The 21,347-nt window shown below is 43.9% G+C and overlaps 1 protein-coding gene across 1 annotated transcript in view; it reads left to right on the top strand.

Annotated features, from left to right (window-relative positions):
• The window catches only part of ARIH1 (ariadne RBR E3 ubiquitin protein ligase 1), a 131,584-nt gene extending 112,484 nt beyond the window's left edge, over nucleotides 1-19,100 (top strand). Inside the window, exons 10-14 of the mRNA XM_065411671.1 lie at nucleotides 10,194-10,324; nucleotides 10,426-10,483; nucleotides 13,900-14,160; nucleotides 15,281-15,393; nucleotides 18,348-19,100. Of these exons, the coding sequence (XP_065267743.1) occupies nucleotides 10,194-10,324; nucleotides 10,426-10,483; nucleotides 13,900-14,160; nucleotides 15,281-15,393; nucleotides 18,348-18,432 (648 nt within the window). The 3' untranslated portion in view covers nucleotides 18,433-19,100. The remainder of the gene's footprint in view (nucleotides 1-10,193; nucleotides 10,325-10,425; nucleotides 10,484-13,899; nucleotides 14,161-15,280; nucleotides 15,394-18,347) is intronic.
• The last annotated feature ends 2,247 nt before the right edge of the window (nucleotides 19,101-21,347 follow it).

The following is a 21,347-nucleotide window of genomic DNA, read 5'->3' as shown; positions in this document are numbered from 1 at the left end:
ACATGGTCTTCAGTTCACATGTTCACCTCACACTATGCGATCGTCTCCCAGACCGGGGGGGAGGGATAGCTCAGTGGTTTGAGCATTGGCCTGGTAAACCCAGGGTTGTGAGTTCAATCCTTGAGGGGGCCATTTAGGGAACTGGGGTAAAAATCTGTCTGGGGATTGGTCCTGCTTTGAGCAGGGGGTTGGATTAGATGACCTTCTGAGGTCCCTTCCAACCCTAATATTCTATGATTCTGACGCCGGGTTTGGCAGAGTTGTGCTCCGTCCCGAGAATTCGTGAACTCCTACCCACCTCCAACAGATATAGCTTGGAATCACCTATTGTGGAATACACATGAGCAATTACTCGAAGAAGAAAAGACAGTTACCGTGTCCGTAACTGGTGTTCTTCGAGATGTGTTGCTCATGTCTATTCCACATCCCGCCCTCCTTCCCCTCTGTTGGAGTTGTCTGGCAAGAAGGAACTGAGGGTGTGGGGAGCGTGCAGCACCCCTTATACTGCGCCTACAGGGAATGCTAGGGGAAAAACTTCTGGCACCGGTGCACGTGGTGAGCACGCACACCTATTGTGGAATACACATGAGCAACACATCTCGAACACCAGTTACGGAAAAGGTAACTGTCTTATCATACACTCACTTGGGTTTGAAGAACCTTAATGGGGTTACTTCCTGCATCACAGCAGGGTAGATAATCTAGCCGGAATAATCCACTGGCCTGGTAATTTGATTTCCTGACCAAATGTTATTGCTTGGCCATAGTTCTTTATGTTCAAATCTTCCTTCCCTTAGTCCCCCCCTTCCCCTCTGCTGCTTAATCCATAAATGATCTCTCCCATGCATTTTTAGTGACTTGAATAGTTACTGCTATTGGGTTTTCTGCTACTGTTCAGCATTTCTTCAGTGTGTATTCTTTAATGGCCTGTTTCCTTGAAAGTTTAATAAAATAACAATGTTGTTCACACTTACCAATCTAATTGGGGAACTCCTTCATAGACATGCTGATCTTGCTGTGTAATTCACCTTCCTTGGGCCTTGAAGGAGTATGGAGATTTCAGCGATGTGATGAATCAGGTAGCACAGTGGTTATGGTTAGGGTCTTTGTACTTGTTTGCATTGTGGCAATTTAGGATTCCCAGTCATGGGCCCAAGGCCACATTTGGCCAGACACTGCACAAACACATAATATTGAACAAGCAAGTGATCTGGAAGTTCCACCACACAGTTCCCAGATGCACCTCATTCCTGAACTGTCATCCTGTTTCAGCTCTAAATGGATCATAAACAGGGACTGCCACCCCTACTGATTTGTAATTCCTTGTCCTTTTTTTATCTGTCCCTCCCCCCCCCCCCCCCATAAGAACACAATACAAGCATTCATCTGAAACCAAATATATATTCAAAGGGAATTTTTCATAATTGCACCAGACACCCACTTCCACTCCAGAGCAGCATACTGTAGGACCAATATTTGGTTAATTGTTGGACCAGTAACATAAAATGTTTTTTAATTTAGCAGCATAATAGAAACGGATATGTTGTTCAAAAGTCTCAGCAAAATTATGCAAAAATTGTGGCTTAGTTGTCTTGAGTCTTTCCACGGAAGTGTGAAAGGTATCCATGTGGTAAATCACTTTTGACTCCCCTGCATTTAAACAAAGATGGCAGGAGAGAGAGAATGAGATCTCACTAGAAAAAAATATTAAAGTCCCCATTGTAAGCTAAAACGTTGGATACCCTCCTGGAATGGAGACCTGTCTGAATCTCTGTGGCTCATAGAGCTGGAATAAGAAGCCCATACGGGTGGATGCTTCCCAGCCATATGATCACCCGGTGGATAGCCTGGCAGGGCATCATAAGGTTCTTGTGCATAACTATTCATACTGAGACTCCCATGTGGCCTTCTCAGCTTTATTCTTCTAGATCACTTTCGCTTAGTGATGTGAGTTTTCTTTGCTCTTTGTGGATAGGATGGTTCCATTTCTGGTTAGAAACCTGAATTTTGGCCACTTCTATTCACGGAGGAGCTATAGGACCACCAGAATCCCTTCGCTGCTCAGCCAGTGAAGATATTGGGGCCCTTATTGAGGATGGATTGGAAGGATGCAATGACACAGTTCCAGCTTCTCATACAGTAGCAGTTAGACCCCTCTCTGGAAGTTAATAGTATCACCAGTTACCACCCAGTTTCTCTCTGATCTTCTCCCAAAAAAGGTTGGAAGGTGGTGATGCATCTTTGTGCATAGAGTACTCAGTTTTCCTTAATCCTGGTCAATTTAGTTCTGGGCTTGAATGTAACAGATGCAGCCCTGGTTTCCTTGGCTGGTTGGGTTTCTGGTGATGGAAGAAAACAAAGCGTCTGATTCTCCTGGGTCTATCTGCTGTCTTTTCAACTATTGACCATGAAGTGTTACTGCTAAGTTGGAGACTCTGGCATGGATACAGTTGCTCTCGGCTGGCTCAGTTTCTTCACTTCCATGTGACCTGGAGTGTTGTGTTGGATAACTGTTCAGCTGCACTGTTGGCTCTCGTGGGGTCCCACAGGGTTCTATATTGTGTCACACCCTATTTATGTGAATGTGAAGATAGTGAAGAACTGAGATTTCTTGTGAATGGTTTGGCTCTATTTCTGTTTTGTTAGACTTAGCTAGTGCAGTTGGTTGGCTTGTCCAGCATCCTGCTAGGATCAAGGTTTTGATTAGGGTAAGTTGGCAGTGATTCAACCTGGAAGAGTTGGGTTTTGCTATAGGGGAACCAACTGGAAGAAATAGCAGGGTTGATATTTGCTTCCTTTGTTGTAGGAAATCTGTTCTCTTATTACTGTTTTGCAAACTTGGTGTCGTCCTGGATCTCCAGCTATTTCCAGGTGGCCAGGTACCAACAGAGGGTAAAGCACCTTTTAATTAACACAAAGGCGGTGATATCTTAGTCAGTGACCTTCTCTCAGCAATCTAGGCCATTGTCATAATAGGATTACTGCATGTGGGACAACACCTAAAGATGGTGCAGAATGCCACAGACTGTATTTCTTGGAGAGAATCATAGAATCATAGAATATCAGGGTTAGAAGGGGACCTCAGGAGGTCATCTAGTCCATCCCCCTGCTCAAAGCAGGACCAATCCCCAAGTAAATCATCCCAGCTAGGGCTTTGTCAAGGCTGACCTTCAAACCCCTAAGGAAGGAGATTCCACCACCTCCCTAGGTAACCCATTCCAGTGCTTCACCACCCTCCTAGTGAAATACTGTTTCCTAATATCCAACCTAAACCTCCCCCACTGCAACTTGAGACCATTACTCCTTGTTCTGTCATCAGGTACCACTGAGAACAGTCTAGATCCATCCTCTTTGGAACCACCTTTCAGGTAGTTGAAAGCAGCTATCAAATCCCCTCTTACTCTTCTCTTCTGCAGACTAAACAATCCCAGTTCCCTCAGCCTTTCCTCACAAGTCATGTGCTCCAGCCCCCTAATCATTTTTGTTGCTCTCCACTGGATTCTTTCCAATTTTTCCACATCCTTCTTGTAGTGTGGGGCCCAAAACTGGACACAGTACTCCAGATTAGGCCTCACCAACGCCGAATAGAGGGGAATGATCACGTCCCTCGATCTGCTGGCAATGCCCCTACTTATACAGCCCAAAATGCCGTTAGCCTTCTTGGCAACAAGGGCACACTGTCGACTCATATCCAGCTTCTTGTCCACTGTAACCCCTAGGTCCTTTTCTGCAGAACTGCTGCCTAGCTACTTGGTCCCTAGTCTGTAGCAGTGCATGGGATTCTTCCATCCTAAGTGCAGGACTCTGCACTTGTCCTTGTTGAACCTCATCAGATTTCTTTTGGCCCAATCCTCTAATTTGTCTAGGTCCCTCTGTATCCTATCCCTACCCTCCAGTGTATCTACCACTCCTCCCAGTTTAGTGTCTTCTGCACACTTGCTAAGGGTGCAATCTACGCCATCCTCCATATCATTAATGAAGATATTGAACAAAACCGGCCCGAGGACCGACCCTTGGGGCACTCCGCTTGATACCGGCTGCCAACTAGACATGGAGCCATTGATCACTACCCGTTGAGCCGGACAATCTAGCCAGTTTTCTATCCACCTTATAGTCCATTCATCCAGCCCATACTTCTTTAACTTGCCGGTGATAATACTGTGGGAGACAGTATCAAAAGCTTTGCTAAAGTCAAGGAATAACACGTCCACTGCTTTCCCCTCATCCACGGAGCCAGTTATCTCATCCTAGAAGGCAATTAAGTTAGTCAGACATGACTTGCCCTTGGTGAATCCATTCTGACTGTTCCTGGTCACTTTCCTCTCCTCTAAGTGCATCAGAATTGATTCCTTGAGGATCTGCTCCATGATTTTTCCAGGGACTGAGGTGAGGCTGACAGGCCTGTAGTTCCCCAGATTCTCCTTCTTTCCTTTTTTAAAGATGGGCACTACATTAGCCTTTTTCCAGTCATACGGGACCTCCCCCGATATCTTTGAAAACTCATGGCTAATGGCCAATGGCTCTGCAATCACATCCGCTAACTCCTTTAGCACCCACGGATGCAGCGCATCCGGCCCCATGGACTTGTGCTCGTCCAGCTTTATTAAATAGTCCTGAACCACTTCTTTCTCCACAGAGGATTGGTCACCTCCTCCCCATGCTGTGCTGCCCAGTGCAGTAGTCTGGGAGCTGACCTTGTTCATGAAGACAGAGGCAAAAAAAGCATTGAGTACATTAGCTTTTTCCACATCCTCTGTCAGTAGGTTGCCTCCCTCATTCAGTAAGGGGCCCACACCTTCCTTGACTTTCTTCTTGTTGCTAACATACCTGAAGAAATCCTTCTTGTTACTCTTAACATCCCTTGCTAGCTGAAACTCCCAAGTGTGATTTGGCCTTCCTGATTTCACTCCTGCATGCCTGAGCAATATTTTTATACTCCTCCCTGGTCAATTGTCCAATCTTCCACTTCTTGCAAGCTTCTTTTTTGTGTTTAAGATCAGCAAGGATTTCACTGTTAAGCCACGCTGGTCGCCTGCCATATTTACTATTCTTTCTACACATCGGAATGGTTTGTTCCTACAACCTCAATAAGGATTCTTTAAAAAACAGCCAGCTCTCCTAGACTCCTTTCCCCCTCATGTTATTCTCCTAGGAGATCCTGCCCATCAGTTCCCTGAAGGAGACAGTCTGCTTTTCTGAAGTCCAGGGTCCATATTTTGCTGCTCTCCTTTCTTCCTTGTGTCAGGATCCTGAGTTCGATCATTTTGTGGTCACTGCCTCCCAGGTTCCCGTCCACTTTTGCTTCCCCTACTAATTCTTCCCTGTTTGTGAGCAGCAGGTCAAGAAGAGCTCTGCCCCTAGTTGGTTCCTCCAGCACTTGCACCAAGAAATTGTCCCCTACACTTTCCAAAAACTTCCTGGATTGTCTGTGCCCTGCTGTATTGCTCTCCCAGCAGATATTGGGGTGATTGAAGTCCCCCATGAGAACCAGGGCCTGTGATCTAGTAACGTCTGTTAGTTGCCGGAAGAAAACCTCGTCCATCTCATCCTCCTGGTCTGGTGGTCTATAGCAGACTCCCACCACGACATCACCCTTGTTGCTCACACTTCTAAACTTAATCCAGCGACTCTCAGGTTTTTCTGCAGTTCTGTACTGGAGCTCTGAGCAGTCATACTGCTCTCTTACATACAATGCAACTCCTCCACCTTTTCTGCCCTGCCTGTCCTTCCTGAACAGTTTATATCCATCCATGACAGTATTCCAGTCATGTGATTTATCCCACCAGGTCTTTGTTATTCCAATCACATCATAATTCATTGACTGTGCCAGGACTTCCAGTTCTCCCTGCTTGTTTCCCAGGCTTCTTGCATTTGTGTATAGGCACTTAAGATAACTCGCTGATCGTCCTGCTTTCTCAGTATGAGGCAGGAGTCCTCCCCTCTTGTGCTCTCCTGCTCGTGCTTCCTCCCGGCATCCCGCTTCCCCACTTACCTCAGGGCTTTGGTCTCCTTCCCCCAGTGAACCTAATTTAAAGCCCTCCTCACGAGGTTAGCCAGCCTGCTTGTGAAGATGCTCTTCCCTCTCTTTAAGTGGAGCCCGTCTCTGCCTAGCACTCCTCCTTCTTGGAACACCATCCCATGGTCAAATCTAAAGCCCTCTCTCTGAGACCACCTCCGTAGCCATTCATTGACTTCCACGATTCGACAGTCTCTACCCGGGCCTTTTCCTTGCACAGGGAGGATGGACGAGAACACCACTTGCGCCTCAAACTCCTTTATCCTTCTTCCCAGAGCCACGTAGTCTGCAGTGATCCACTCAAAGTCATCCTTGGTAGTATCATTGGTGCCCACGTGGAGAAGCAGGAACGGGTAGCGATCCGAGGGCTTGATGAGTCTCAGCAGTCTCTCCGTCACATCGTGAATCCTAGCTCCTGGCAAGCAGCACACTTCTCAGTTTTCCCGGTCGGGATGGCAGATAGATGACTCAGTCCCCCTGAGGAGGGAGTCCCCGACCACCACCACCTTCCTCCTTCTCTTGGGAGCGGTGGTCATGTAACCCCGCCCATCCCTAGGACAGTGCATCTCATGCCTTCCAATTGGTGGAGTATCCTTCTGCTCCCTTCCTTCAGATGTATCATCTACTCCACACTCCGCATTAGTACCTGTGGAGAGAACATGAAAACGGTTGCTCACCTGTATCAGCATTGCTGGTACATGGATGCTCCTCTTTCTTCTTCTGAAGGTCACATGCTGCCAGATTTCTTCACTGTCCTTCTGTCCCCGCTGCTCAGCCTGCTCTGATTCTTCAGAATGTCCTGGTCCACCACTAGGGAGCTATGGTAATAAAAATAAAAAATTAAACTAGTGCAGGTCATGGGGCACTAGCTTTGTAATAGTTTCCTGGTGCAACTTAACTCATTGTCTTTAACCTAGAAAGCCTTAGTTGCATTAGGGTCTGGTGGAGATACTTCCCTCTTGGTGTGATACTGTGGAGATCAGAGGCACTTGAGCTAAGTGCTGCCTGTGCAACTGTGAGGGCAGAGAAGAGGAGACCGTTTTGGTGAGATTTTGACCTTTGGGTCACACTGCAAGGTTTGCTTGCTCTTCCTGTTTTTTCCTAGGAATAAGGGTCACAGGTGGATGATGGGAAAGGCTTTGATTTTGGACAGGGTGACTTGCAGGGGAGGCTTGGTTTTGGATACTGGTCCTTAGTTGTATTTTAAACGTGGACATGTGCTCAGAGTAGTGGGTATGCACTCTTTAAAATCTGAATGAAGAAGAGTGCAGACTAAGCAAAAGAAAAGCCATCTACTTTATAGACTGAACCTTTTTCTTTGAGCTCCTTCTGTGCAGGGGATGTGTATAGAAAAGGAATAATTCAAACGTCTGAAAGTTTAAACTTAACATTTTAGAGGAGGTCAGGTCCAGTGGTTTTGGCACAAGCCTGGGTCTTGGGCGATCTGGATTAATTTCCTTCTTTGCCACAGATTTCCTGCATGACCTTGGGCACTCACCTTTGACACTCAGTGTCTGTTTCCCATTTGTAAAACCGAGGTTTTATTGCTGCTTTACCTCTCAAGGGTGTTGTGAGGATGAGTACATTAAAGTCTGAGGTGCTTAAATACTACCGTGATGGCAGGGTAAGGGGCAGCCAGGTACCTAGGAAATTGTTTTCCTGACACTTCTGAGGAGCTGAGGAATTGGGGAGAATAGTTACCTGCTCGTTCACTCGGTTCTAATGCAACATGGCTAACCTGGGATCGGGGAGCTTAAGGAAGTTTGATTGGCTGCACGGTGCTCTGAAACAGAGAAATAACATTTCTTCCCTGTTCCCAAGCCAGGAGTTACATTTAGAAACATCCTATTTCTGTCTCAAGAACAGGAGTACTTGTGGCACCTTAGAGACTAACAAATTTATTTCAGCATAAGCTTTCATGGGCTACAGCCCACTTCATCGGATGCATAAAATGGAACACACAGAAAGAAGATATTTATACATACAGAGAACATGAAAAGGTGGAAGTAGCCATACCAACTGTAAGAGGCCAATCAATTGAGATGAGCTATCATCAGCAGGAGGGGGAAAAAAAAAAACACTTTTGAAGTGATAATCGAGGTGACCCATAGAATGTCACATAAACACCACCCTATACCGGAAACCTACTGACTGCTATACTTACCTACATGCCTCTAGCTTCCATCCAGGACACACCACGCTATCCATTGTCTACAGCCAAGCTCTAAGATACAACCGCATTTGCTCCAATCCCTCAGACAGAGATAAACACCTACAAGATCTCTATCAAGCATTCTTAAAACTACAATACCCACCTGCTGAAGTGACGCCACTAGCCGTCACCTTCAGCCCCCAACTAAAACCTCTCCGGCGCATCATCAGAGATCTACAACCTATCCTGAAAGATGATCCCTCACTCTCACAGATCTTGGGAGACAGGCCAGTCCTCGCTTACAGCCTCCCAACCTGAAGCAAATACTCACCAGCAACCGCACACCATACAACATAAACACTAACCCAGGAACCTATCTTTGCAACAAAGCCCGATGCCAACTCTGTCCACGTATCTATTTAAGTGACACCATCATAGGACCTAATCACATCAGCCACGCTATCGGGCTCGTTCACCTGCACATCTACCAACGTGATATATGCCATCTTGTGCCAGCAATACCCCTCTGCCATATACATTGGCCAAACCGGACAATCTCTACGCAAAAGAATAAATGGACACAAATCTGACATCAGGAATCATAACATTCAAAAACCAGTGGGAGAATACTTAACCTCTCTAACTACTCAGTGACAGACTTGAAGGTGGCAATTTTGCAACAAAAATACTTCAAAAACAGACTCCAAAGAGACTGCTGAACTTGAATTAATATGCAAATTAGATACAATTAACTTAGGTTTAAACAGAGACTGGGAATGGTTGGGTCATTACACTAATTGAATCTATTTCCCCATGTTAAGTATCCTCACACCTTCTATGGGTCATCTCGATTATCACTTCAAAAGTGTTTTTTTTTTTTTCTCTCCTGCTGATGATAGCTCATCTCAATTGATTGTGGCAATGCAAGGCCTTGATTGGGGTGGCATGTGAGGGGAGAGGAGAGTACAACAGGAATGTTGAAAGCACTACAGGGAAAGTGTATATGAGGTGGGAATCCTTAATTCCATTCTATTTTATTGTAGGCATATTCGGTGAACTAATGGCCTGTTTAGTTGATGGGGCGGGGAAGTTGAACTTTAGAAGGAGGAACTTTTCTTTGTGTCTGAGGTTTTCAGATACTTTTTTAGATGAAATGTGATCACAGTTGTTGTCACTGATCCAAGACAGCCTCTAGGGCACTTTAAGCTCTGATATTGAGTCTATGTGCTGGAATAGACCAAAAGTTTTGCTGTGAAGAAAGCAGGATGCTGCGAAAGCACTTCTGGTGTTCATTACAAGAACTGTCTGCAAAACAAACTCTGCTGCCTAAATTGGGATGTTGAGACGTTCTGCCCAAACAGAGGAAACATTTGAGTACAATAGCTCTTTATATGTTGGGGACGACTTTAAAAATAACTGTTTACATCAACACAGATTGGCTTCTATAATTGGCAGCCAGATATTTAAATACTTCACAATTTTCAGCCAATCCAAAAAGTCTTGCTAGTGTAAGTCTATCTTGGCCTATCTCAGCCTTGGTCTTCAAAGTTTAAAAAAAAAAAAAAAAAGTACATCTCCCAACATGTGTGGAGCACACTTAGTCTTACTACAAAATATTCTCTGTTCTGTGAGCCACCCCATTAGCTGTTGGTAGCAGTAGAGCAGTTGTTGATTTTACTGAGGATCATAAAATTACCTTTTCCCCCTGGAGTACCCGGGCAATATTGGCAAGTCATCTTACAGTGACTAGTCATGTAACCCGGATGAGTTATTCTTCAAGCTTTTATAGTCATGCCTCTTCCAGTATTTGAAAGTCTCTTGGGGCCTGACTCAGGAGAGAAGAGGATCATATTGACTTTTCTCCTGCCCATTTCATTTCTGAGGGCGTGTAATTTTTCACAGCTCCATTGTGAACCGAGTTGACTGTATTAGGTTCATATTTGTGTTGTGTTCCAAACAAGATCTGAAAGATTAGAGCACATGTCCTGTTTCTAACATTGATAGCAGTGTCTATTCTGTTCACAGGAATGCCCAAAATGCCATGTGACCATCGAAAAAGATGGAGGCTGCAATCACATGGTCTGTCGGAACCAGAACTGTAAAGCAGAGTTCTGCTGGGTGTGTCTTGGCCCTTGGGAGCCACATGGATCTGCCTGGTAGGTTTAGAACCTTAAACTGGCGGAAGACAGGGCAGTTGTATTGCCAACATTCTACATGTTTTAACTTCAGCCCATGAATTCACTCTGTCTTTTTTCAGGTACAACTGTAATCGCTACAATGAGGATGATGCAAAGGCAGCAAGAGATGCACAGGAGGTGAGTACATAACTCTTGGTGGGGATTGAAAGAACATCCAGTTTTGAGGAACAATTTCTTTTGGGTTCTGTAAACCTTTAAATACTTTATATTGTCACTTCTTGTTAAAATACACAAATAGTGAAGGTTGACAGTGAACTTCCAGGAACTGGATGAGCCAAAGTCCAAAAGACATTTAAATTTGATCACAACAATGAAATCTTCCTTTTGGGATAAAGTCAATGTACGATGTCCTCAGAACATTTTAAACTATGTGCTATTTGTTGCCTGCTGGTTTGTTGATTGCAGACATCGCATTCACTGAGATATTCTTGAAAGCAGGCTCACTGAATTGCAGCTGGGTTAAACATTGTAGCGTGAATATGGGTAATGCAACCAGGAGGACTCAAATGGAGGGATTGCACCCTGTGTATTGCAGATTGCAGCAATTCATTTCACCCACTTTGGCTAAGTATTACTATAGCTGGTAACTAGCATATTTCCTGAAACACCCTCTACTACAAATGGCTCTAACATGTACTGAAGTATATAATAAGCCATCTTCTTCACACCATATTTATCCTGTGCATTTCATTAGTACCTCAGCTAATTTGCCAGTGAAAAGAAAACTAGGATGCATTTGATTCATGCCTGTACTATTCATCAGTGATGCATTTCTCCATACTATATATATTGCACCTCTTTCTCATACTCTGAGATCAGGTTTTTCCTTGATATAATGTAAATATCGGTATTGTGAAACTATTTAATATTTCATCTCTAGATGCTAATCTGAAAATGTAATTTTAAAAAAATATTTTTCGCTGTACAATCAAGCTTGGTCATAAGTATTATTTCTAACAGCCACATTGTAGTAACCTATAAGCAGCACTTAACTTGGAAGAGTGTAAATCAGTGTTCTAATTAGGATATTAATTTCCTTTTGTGGGTTGGACCCAGAGGTTGCAGTCAGGATCAGGCCCTTGTGTGCTGCACTGTACACACACATACTGGAATGAAATGACCCCATAGTGGATCACTTCCTGTTGTTAAATTCCTGAAAACAATTGTTGAATGTTCATAAGGAGATGATTTTGACATCCCAGTGGTCTGTCGAGCGTCTAACAACTGTACAAAGCAACAGAGAGTCCTGTGGCACCTTTAAGACTAACAGATGTATTGGAGCATACATGCATCCGATGAAGTGGGCATTCACCCACGAAAGCTTATGCTCCAATACATCTGTTAGTCTTAAAGGTGCCACAGGACTCTGTTGCTTTTTACACATCCAGACTAACACTGCTACCCCTCTGATATTTAACAACTGTACAGAAGATGTGGGTTTACTTTGTGGGTCTAACAGCATGGAATGGCAGGGATTAGCAGTGATGCTGAGGCAGAGAAGAGATTAATCACCATTCTGGTCTGGTTGGGGTTTTGAGTGACAATCTTATTTTCCACTTAGAGGCAGTAGTGGCCCCAAAGGAGCTAAGGTTGAAATGGGGGCACAGATCTTCAGGTATCCATCGGGAACAGAGGGCCTCCTTTAAAAAATAAATAAATAAAAGTTCTTCCTTAGATTTTGTTTTTTGGGTGCCAGCATGCACGCAGTCCTGTGCTCCATCTACAGGTAACTGGCTTTGTAAGGAGATGCATGCTAACTAAGGTCTTGTGACAAAGACATGTATGTCTACTTGTCAAGTGCCATTTAAAGGGTATGTAATACCAGATGACCTGTAACGAGTGATCAATACAGATGAGTTGTAACAACCCCTCTGATACAGTTGCCTAACTCTTCCCATTATCAAAACTTCTCTGGCAGTTTTTTTGACCTGCTCTAATGTCTGCTTGGTTTGCAGCAGGGATTTGAAATCTGCCAGGGGGATGGCCCTGTGGTCAGAGGGGTGCCTTTTGCTGCCTGGCAAAAATCCATTTAGGGATTGGATAAAATGAGCTTTGAAGGGATAAGAAGTTGTTTAGGGCCAACCCTGGCTGGCTAGCCTGCCTTTCTTGTGTGTCTTTAATGCTGTAGGGACAAGGTGGGTGCCTGTTTAATATTTAATGCTGAACAAAATTCCCACTCCTGGTTTCCACTCCCCACATTTTCTTGTGCTCACATGTGCATACAACAAAACCTCTGGCTAGGGGACACGCCACTGCTCTTCCTTCTGCTGCTGACATGGCCTCTTCCTTGTTGATCTCAATATTTTTGACTTAAGGCATGAATTCTCTGACTTCCTTCCCTCTCCCATAACTAGATGGGAGTGGGAGGCCCAAAACTTCTGTTGTAACCTGGGTCCAGAAGAGTTGTGACCGCGCGTGCGCGCTCGCTCATGATTTGATTCCCCCACCTTCTGAAACTGAGGTGGGTCATGATCTAGAAAAGGTTGAGAACCACTGACTTGAATGAAGATACACTTGGCTGGGAGCAAGTGAGGTTCTAGAGTTATGTTCCTTGCTGACTGTTGTTGGTGTTAATTTTGTACCCTTCACAAACTTTATTAAGAGCAAAGCCTCATACTCCCCTGAGATTACACAAGGTCACTTCTGGCAGAACTGGGAAGAGACCCACTATCCCCTCCATAGTGGAACACAGTCTTACTTGCTTAGCCATACTGCCTCTCAGAATCTGCCATATCTGCACTTGGCTGTGCTGTCTGTAAAATGGGGCAGCTCTTGCATATATAACCCACTGCCTTCAATGTGGTGCTCATTGTCCTTCAGTGGCTGTTCCACAGAAGATAACAACCTACTCCTGCTGACAGCTACTGAAGTTACTCTATTAGCTCAGGTGCAGAAGGTCCAGAGTTCAAACCTTGCTGATAATTGGGTTGGGATGTTAGTTGCGCAAAATAAAATGTTTTTTCTTTTTAAATACCTCAAAATTACATACAAAAATCTACATTGGATTGTTAAAGAAAAATCAAGCACTCAGCAGTTAGTAAATGCCAGAATTAAACCTGCTATTGTGCATGTGCACTAACACATTCCTCCATGCTCTCCTCTCCTCTCCTCTCCTCTCCTCTCCTCTCCTCTCCAAATAGGAACCCTGCCTTCTTCAGTGCTTGGCATGACAACCCATGTGTGCGTGTGTACTGTAAATGGATTGTGTTTTAAAAGTGTGGTTTAATTCTTCTTCTAAATGTCATGGGTTGGGATTTCCTCCTGAAGTGCCAACGCCCTCCGTGTGACTTGGTTTTCCCCAGAGGGTGTGGACCTGCTTACTCAGAGCTGCACAATGACTGGGTGTGTTTCAGTGGTGCCCTGGTCCCATCTGAGCCTGATCTTTTGAAAGGTGCAAAAAAATCTTTCGAATGGAAACTCTCTGGTCTGTTGGTCACAGTTGGATTCCTTCAGACTATTTGTTCTCTCCTAGTTTTCAGCCATTACTTTGTTGTAACTATTTATTTTCTTTTCCCTAATGGGAATTAACACAGCGATCCAGAGCAGCCCTGCAGAGGTACCTGTTCTACTGCAACCGCTATATGAACCACATGCAGAGCCTGCGCTTTGAGCACAAACTCTATGCTCAGGTGAAGCAGAAAATGGAGGAGATGCAGCAGCACAACATGTCGTGGATTGAGGTGCAGTTCCTGAAGAAAGCAGTTGATGTCCTCTGCCAGTGTCGTGCCACACTCATGTACACTTATGTCTTTGCCTTCTACCTCAAAAAGAATAATCAGTCCATTATCTTCGAGGTAGGGAAAACACATTTGTACTCCTTACTTCAAGCAAGCAACACTACTGGGTACCATGGGGGGACTTGATCCATGGAAAGGAGTTACTCAGAGGCCATACAAATGTGGGTTTATTGAGTATTCTTGAGTGCTGGTGAGACTGTGTAATAATCAGAGGTCATCTAGGATCACATGAAGCATTCCCTGCTGAGGAAAGGGGAAAGTAAAGTAAACTGGCACTGTAAATCATTGTCTAACTGCTGTCTCATGCTATAAAATAAGCACTGTATTATGAGACCTACAAAAAGCAAGTTTTAGGTTTGATCTGTTGAAAGTGTCACCTAGATCTTGGCTTTAACATTGTTTATCTATCCAATATTGCTTGGTTTCAGGGCAGTAGCAGTAGGATAGTGCTCAAAAGCTAAAACAGTTCCAGGGCGTATGCTACATAGATAGAAGCAGTGATGGCTGTTAACTTAAAATCATTCACCATTATTCATGCAGGACCTAAGCAAAATGCTGTATGGCCTACAGTCCGTGGAAGGAGCGTAGAGTAACAGACCAATATTAAAAGCTGTGCTTTGTCATTGATTATGGACGCACCAGCAAAGGTGTTGTTAGTGTTGAGCGGAATTAGATGTACAAAGGATAGGAGGGGAAAGGATTCTGCTTGCCCTACAGGAAAAACCAAACCGGGAAACAAGCATTATATTAAAAAACATAAAGGAAATTTTTGGTTGAATTGTGAAATGCATTCTCCTTTTCAGCTCTGATCTGTAGAGGAGCACACTCTGAAGTATCAGAGGGGTAGCTGTGTTAGTCTGAATCTGTAAAAAGCAACAGAGGGTCCTGTGGCACCTTTAAGACTAACAAGTATTGGAGCATAAGCTTTCGTGGGTGAATGCCCACTTCATCAGACGCAAGCGTCTGACTTGCGTCTGATGAAGTGGGCATTCACCCACGAAAGCTTATGCTCCAATACTTCTGTTAGTCTTAAAGGTGCCACAGGACCCTCTGTTGCTTTTTACACTCTGAAGTGTTATCCAACATAATCGTCCCCACCTGCTTCTCATTTAGGTTAGGATTTCTAGTTGATTTGAAGAAATGTCTACAAAAAACTGGCCCGTCTTTGTCTTTGCAGAATAACCAAGCAGACTTAGAGAATGCTACGGAGGTGCTTTCTGGGTACCTGGAGCGAGATATATCCCAAGATTCGCTGCAAGACATAAAGCAGAAAGTACAAGATAAGTACAGGTACACTTTGAAATGAGTGTATGTCATATATTGCACAGACCCTGACATCATCCGTCTGTAGGTCACTTTTGATATGGTAGGTAAGAGCCTGTGGAGAATGCACGTGTAACAGCCAGGCTGCAAGTTTCTTCCGGACCTTATCCCTTCTGAGAGTCTCACTCATTGTTGGCCTTCTGCCCTGTTTCTTGATCAGATCTCTGACCAGTCAGCTAAATCCAGCAGCAGGCTGATCTCCAACACACACAAACCAAACAATCATTAGTAATGCTGGATTCCTAGTGAAGACAGGCTGCCAGCACAGTTTACAGCATGGTCATCTAGCCCTCTTGGGAGCAACTTGAACTGATGTGGTGCTGGAGGGAAGCCCACAGCAGGACTGTCAGCACGGTTAACTCCTCTTCTGCTGAGCAGTAGTGGGAAACTTTCAAAGTGTCCCTAGTGTAGATAAGGCTCCCCTGTAAAGTGTGGTTGCCTTTGGACCATGCAGTTGCTGCAAGGAAGGAGATTCTGAAAAAGACCAAGGAAGGTTCACGTGTAGTGAAGGGAGAGGGATGAGTTGGTTTAATGTTGTTTTCCAATAATTTTGCCTTGGGATGAGTCAACCATAATGTTTTTGTAGTTGGGCAGCTAGACTCCATTGCATCTTTGCCCTCCCCGACTGTAAGCTAACCAATGAATAGGCTATAGTGAGAGAAGAGAAACATGCAAGAAAAGGGGGAGAGTCATGTACTCCCTCACCACTGCCTCTTAGAGAGATGGGGCTTAGAGGGCACATATCCCACTGCTCCTGAAAGTCCTTGAGGAAGTGCTCCTACAATATGGAAAAATTAAAACTATAAACGTAGATGGGTCACAGTACTATGGGCTTCAGTTCTGAGGCAAGAGGCCAGAGTTACTAAATGTCTGTTATGTCTAGCAGGAAAAGCAAGCCACTGCACAAATAAAATGAGCTCTACTGACTAGGAAGTTTCCCCTGTGAATATAAACACTAATGATTGTATGATAAGAGGTACAACCCACTCCTGTAGTTGCTGGCAGCACTACTAGAATGGAACATTTCCATTAGACTCTGGTTTTGAGGAGTTTGTAACTTGCTCATTTTAACTGGCATTAGGCTGTTATTTTGGCTCTGATGCAGTTGCTCTTAAAATTTGTTAATTCTGTTATCAACTATCCAAAACAGACAGACAAATTAAGACTAAACATGGTGTGGATTGCCTGAAAACACAGCATCCAAACCCACCTTTATATTTCTGGGGAGACCATGTGGCCTTCCAAGCATATGCAGGTCCTTGATTAACCAGATACTACCTTAATCACACAGCTTTAAAGAATTCTTTTGGGGACTTCCAGTGAACGTCCACTTTGTTCATTCAGCTCTAGCTGTTTTTGGCCTATCAGCTTGTGATGCCCATGACATTTCTGGAAAACAGGAGTTAGAAAAAGCTAGCAAAATAACTGAAGATTGGAAAGCAATTACTGTGCATGTTCCATTTATCACGTGTTCCATGAAATCAGTGGGACTTGTTGGAATGTAAATCATAGCACAAGCTGATACCAGTGGGAAGAACTAGAATAGGTTAATTCAAATAAATCTATCAGCTGGATCAGATGCTGAGGGTTAAGGCAAGACAATTCTGAGTGCTGCCACTCTGTGGCTTTCCCTCTTGTTCCTAGATATGGTAGCATATGTAATCGAGGATTGTTGGCTGTTTGAAGATTCCTGCAATAGACATACAGAGACAACTTTTTTTTTTCTTCTGCTAATGTGTATCTTGCCTTAGCTAGGGTGAGAGGTATTTCGCTTTTGCAGAGAAGACATGGCTCAGCTGCGAGAGCCCTTCAGATGACACTGACAGACAAATATGCCTCGAAACTGAACTTACTGCTCTAGTCACATGCCTCTCTACCTCCAGTGGGAGTCTTTAACTCATGAGTTGGTTCCTAAATTCTAGCTTCTCATATTACAGCTCAACATTTCTGTGCAACTGAATGGATTTGGCTCAGCTAACTGCTTTCCTGCTGGTGGTATTCCACCTGTGCTGTCAAGCTGCACTGATTAGCCATGGAATCAGTGGCATGGTCATGCCTGCTGTACTGAGAAACAATTAATGGAGTAAAGGTTTTTTTGTCCCTAACATGCAAGTGGGAGGGGGCAGAACTTGACATAGCCAGTGAACAGCGTTTATCTCCAGAAATGTGTCAATAAGTAACATTAAAGGGACACTGAAGACTTCTCATCTTTCTAGTTGGCTACTACACCTGAAATGAACATGGTTCCTTTTGATTCATTGCTTTGCCCCAATGTCATTGATATTGGTAGGAGTGTACCTAGCTCTGGGATCAGTGTTAATTGCTGCTTCACCAGCAGGGAAATCATCATGTTTTGAGTGTATGCAGATTGGAGAGGCTTTTTAGGACATAGTGGGCAAACTTTTCAGGCACATGCGGTGGTGTGATTCCTAGGGCAGATCCTTGGTCCAGCTAGGCTAACCAGCCATTGCTTTGTCTTTATTGCTTCCATCTTTACTATTTTGGAAGTGAACAAAATTGGACCCAGTCCGTTTGTGTTATATTGGCTTTTCTAGTCTGTCATCGTAATGTGGTCCAGTGGCTAGGGCACGAGGCTGAGAGTCAGCAGAACTTGGCTTCTGTTTCCAGCTCTGCCACTAACCTGTGCTGTGTTGTAGGTATGCCACAACCCCTCCATGTGTCCATCTTTCAGCTTGTAAAATAGGGATAATGCTGAGCTAGCTTTGCAAATGACTTCCTTCTCTGCAGATCAAAGCACTATATTACGCATGTTTATGATGTGTACCTCACAGACATCTTGATGGACTCCCAGGACTTATCAAACCATGTCAAAGCATGACAGTCACTTGTGTATAGTGGCTAGAAGAGCATACATGCAATTCCTAACCAGCATCTCAATGTGCTTTCCCCCTTTGCTGCAGATACTGCGAGAGTCGACGAAGGGTTTTGTTGCAGCATGTGCATGAAGGCTATGAGAAGGACCTGTGGGAGTACATTGAGGACTGAGACTAGCCCTGCATAAAGTGAACTCTGAAAACTTTACCATCTAGAGTGCTCATGCAATTAAAACAAAACACACACAAAAAGAGGCACTACGCCTATTACACCGCTGGGTCTGTAGTACCGGGATTCTGTTTTTCTAACAGAAAATTTAAGTAAATTATATTGTAATAAAAAAGGTAGATAAACCATTGTACAACAGTATTCTAGGCGGCCAATAAGAGTGTGACAGACGCACTAAAAAAACCCTCCAACTTTAACTTGTAACGTAGCTTCATTCTCCAAGCCGACTCCTTTTTTTTTTCTTTTCTTTTTTTCCTGTGTGTAGTACAGATGAAATTTAAACCAGTTTCTTGACACCGCTTTTCATGTCCAAACCAGCCATTTTGATGTACTTTGGTAAGGGGTTCTCCCTCTCCCTCCTCCTCTCATACACCCAAGTTCATGAATGAATGTTGATTGGCTCATTGTAAAGATGATTCTTGGGGAGGGGAGGAGGGGGGTACACAGCAAGGAAAAAACTTTGTATATGACTTTTAAAACAAAAAGAGGACAACACAGTATTTTTCAAAATTGTATATAGCGCATATGCATGGACAAAGAGCAAGCGTGGCACGTGTTTGCATAATGTTTAATTACAAAAAATATTTATTCTTTAAAAATCTTCAAGATTATGTCTATTTGCTGTGCATTTTCTTTGTTTGCTTTTTTTAAGCCCTGGGATTGGGGTGGGGGAAGTGTGTGCTGGTGTAGTGACTCTTTTGCAGGTTTTTACCTGAGAAGTTGAATTTCTCCTCTTCCTGCATCTTTGATTCCCTGGCCTCCATGGTTTGTGTGTCCATTGCTGGCAACGGAACCACCCCTTCAAATTTCCAGCTCCTAACGCAAACTGATTAACTTGGTGTGCGTTTCATTAGAGATGAATGTATGTTGTGATGCAGGATGCTTTGTCTTTTTCACCCAGAATGTCACCACAATCAAGCCATTCCCATGCACCCAGGACATGCGCTCTAAACCTGGTTGATGTTCAAATCTATAGGAAGTGTGTGTTAGGAATTTTTCTTTTGATGGAGGAAAAGGGGGATTCTCTCTTACACCACTTCTCAAAGAGCATTGAAAAAATTCAACTGTGGATCTCCTCTCCCTCCCCCTTTAGCTATCAAATGGAACATTCCTTGCTGTTTTTAAGTTTCACTTACATTATTACAAATCGTGACATTGAAAAGGAAGATGGTGGAATTGTCTTTGTTTGTTTTGGGCTCAGTTATTGGGCAAACTGTCCTGGCAAGTATTAAACACTCCATCTAGTGCAGTAGCAATTGAAATCATTGGGATATTTTTTTCAATTAAAAGGGGGTAAGAACTAATGAGTTTTAGCTACTGAGTCCATTTTTATTATTTCTGTAACAAGAGCTATGTTAAAGTACACAATTGGTGGTGGTTTTATTAAATTTACTTATGTATAGGAATCCCTTCTGTGGTATTTTTCACCAGGCCAGTGTCCTAAAAGCTTGCTGATAACCTACCAAGTTAAGGGGGAAGGAATAAAGAGGGGTAGCTGAGGCAGTCTGCAGAGGTCCCTAATATGAAACACCCGTTTCTGCTGAGGTGGTCTTAGCCATTTCCTTCAGCTCTCTTGCACCTGGAGGGGATGCTGCTAAATGCTGACACTTACAGAAGGTTAGCTTTGGAATTCCACTCCTGCTGTGCATCAGCTTCTGCTGAAAGGGCTTGTTTACCTCAAGCCCCCGTGCAGAATTGCACTGGAGCAGAATGACCACATGCACCCTCACAACTTGTGTCCTGTGCACTTTTCTTTAGAAGGCTGTGAGGGAAATTAATCTGAGGGTGTATCTCTGTGTATACAGTGAAGAGCTCTGTTCTGACAGGCTGGGCACACCACAATGTGGACATCACTAAAGGACATCATCTGGTCTCACTTCTCATTAAAACTGCTCTATCCTTGCAGCTCTCTGCCACCCAAACTTTACTGATTGGCTCTTGAAAACAGGCCCAAAATGTATATTTCAGGTTAAAAATGTAAATCAAAATGCTTCCTAAAGTAGCATCTCCACCTGGAGTCAACTGAGGGGCATAGCTAGCTGTGCTTTGTGGGTGGATGGGAGTCCCCTGAAATGAAATGTTCCTCAGCTGTTTAAATTTCCTGTGGTCAGGTTTTATCCTATTTGCTTACTGTCCCATCACCTGAGAATTGAAACCCAATGTACACATAGGAACTTCAGCTCCTAAAGATTAAGGGATATATTGTGTTCTTAAATCTTGATCGCTGTAGACCTCATTTAAGACAACTGCTTAAAACCACCATCTCCCATGTAGTGTTTAAGTTCTGCATAGGCTGTCACTATTCACTTACTTGCTGACCCTTTATCACAGCTTTCAATACTCTAATTCTCCATATTTATTGAAAATTATCTTTTTCAGTAATGCGGGCTGGGCCGAGTCCCTTGCCCAGTCTGAGACTGTTTGATCATTCACATCAGCTGGCAGGCCCTTTCCTTCTTTTAAGGGCAAATATTTGCAGTTAGAATGTATGGACTGGGATGCTTGACAGCAGCAATATGCAAAATAGTGAATGGGCCTCAATAACTTACACTGGGCTAACTTTGACAGGGTCCTACCAACAGAAAGCAGAATAGCAACACTATTAGCTTGCCTTCAGAACCCTAAATCCCCTGTAACTCACTGCTGCTCTGGTGGTTTCTATACTATCTGGATCAATGACTGTTTTTAATTAAGTTTTAGTACAACTGCTGTATTAGAAGTTAGTTAAGAGTGATGTAGCGCCATCTCCACAAAACACACACACTCTATCTTAACTGAGCTTTCAGCTGACAGGGCCCTATTAAGCACTTAAGGATGGTGAGACAATCAGATTGGTGGGTTGATTGATCCACGACTCT

Source organism: Emys orbicularis, chromosome 10 (genome assembly GCF_028017835.1).
Source record: "Emys orbicularis isolate rEmyOrb1 chromosome 10, rEmyOrb1.hap1, whole genome shotgun sequence".
Taxonomy (NCBI): Eukaryota; Metazoa; Chordata; order Testudines; family Emydidae; genus Emys; species Emys orbicularis.
This window is presented reverse-complemented; position numbering and strand designations above follow the sequence as displayed.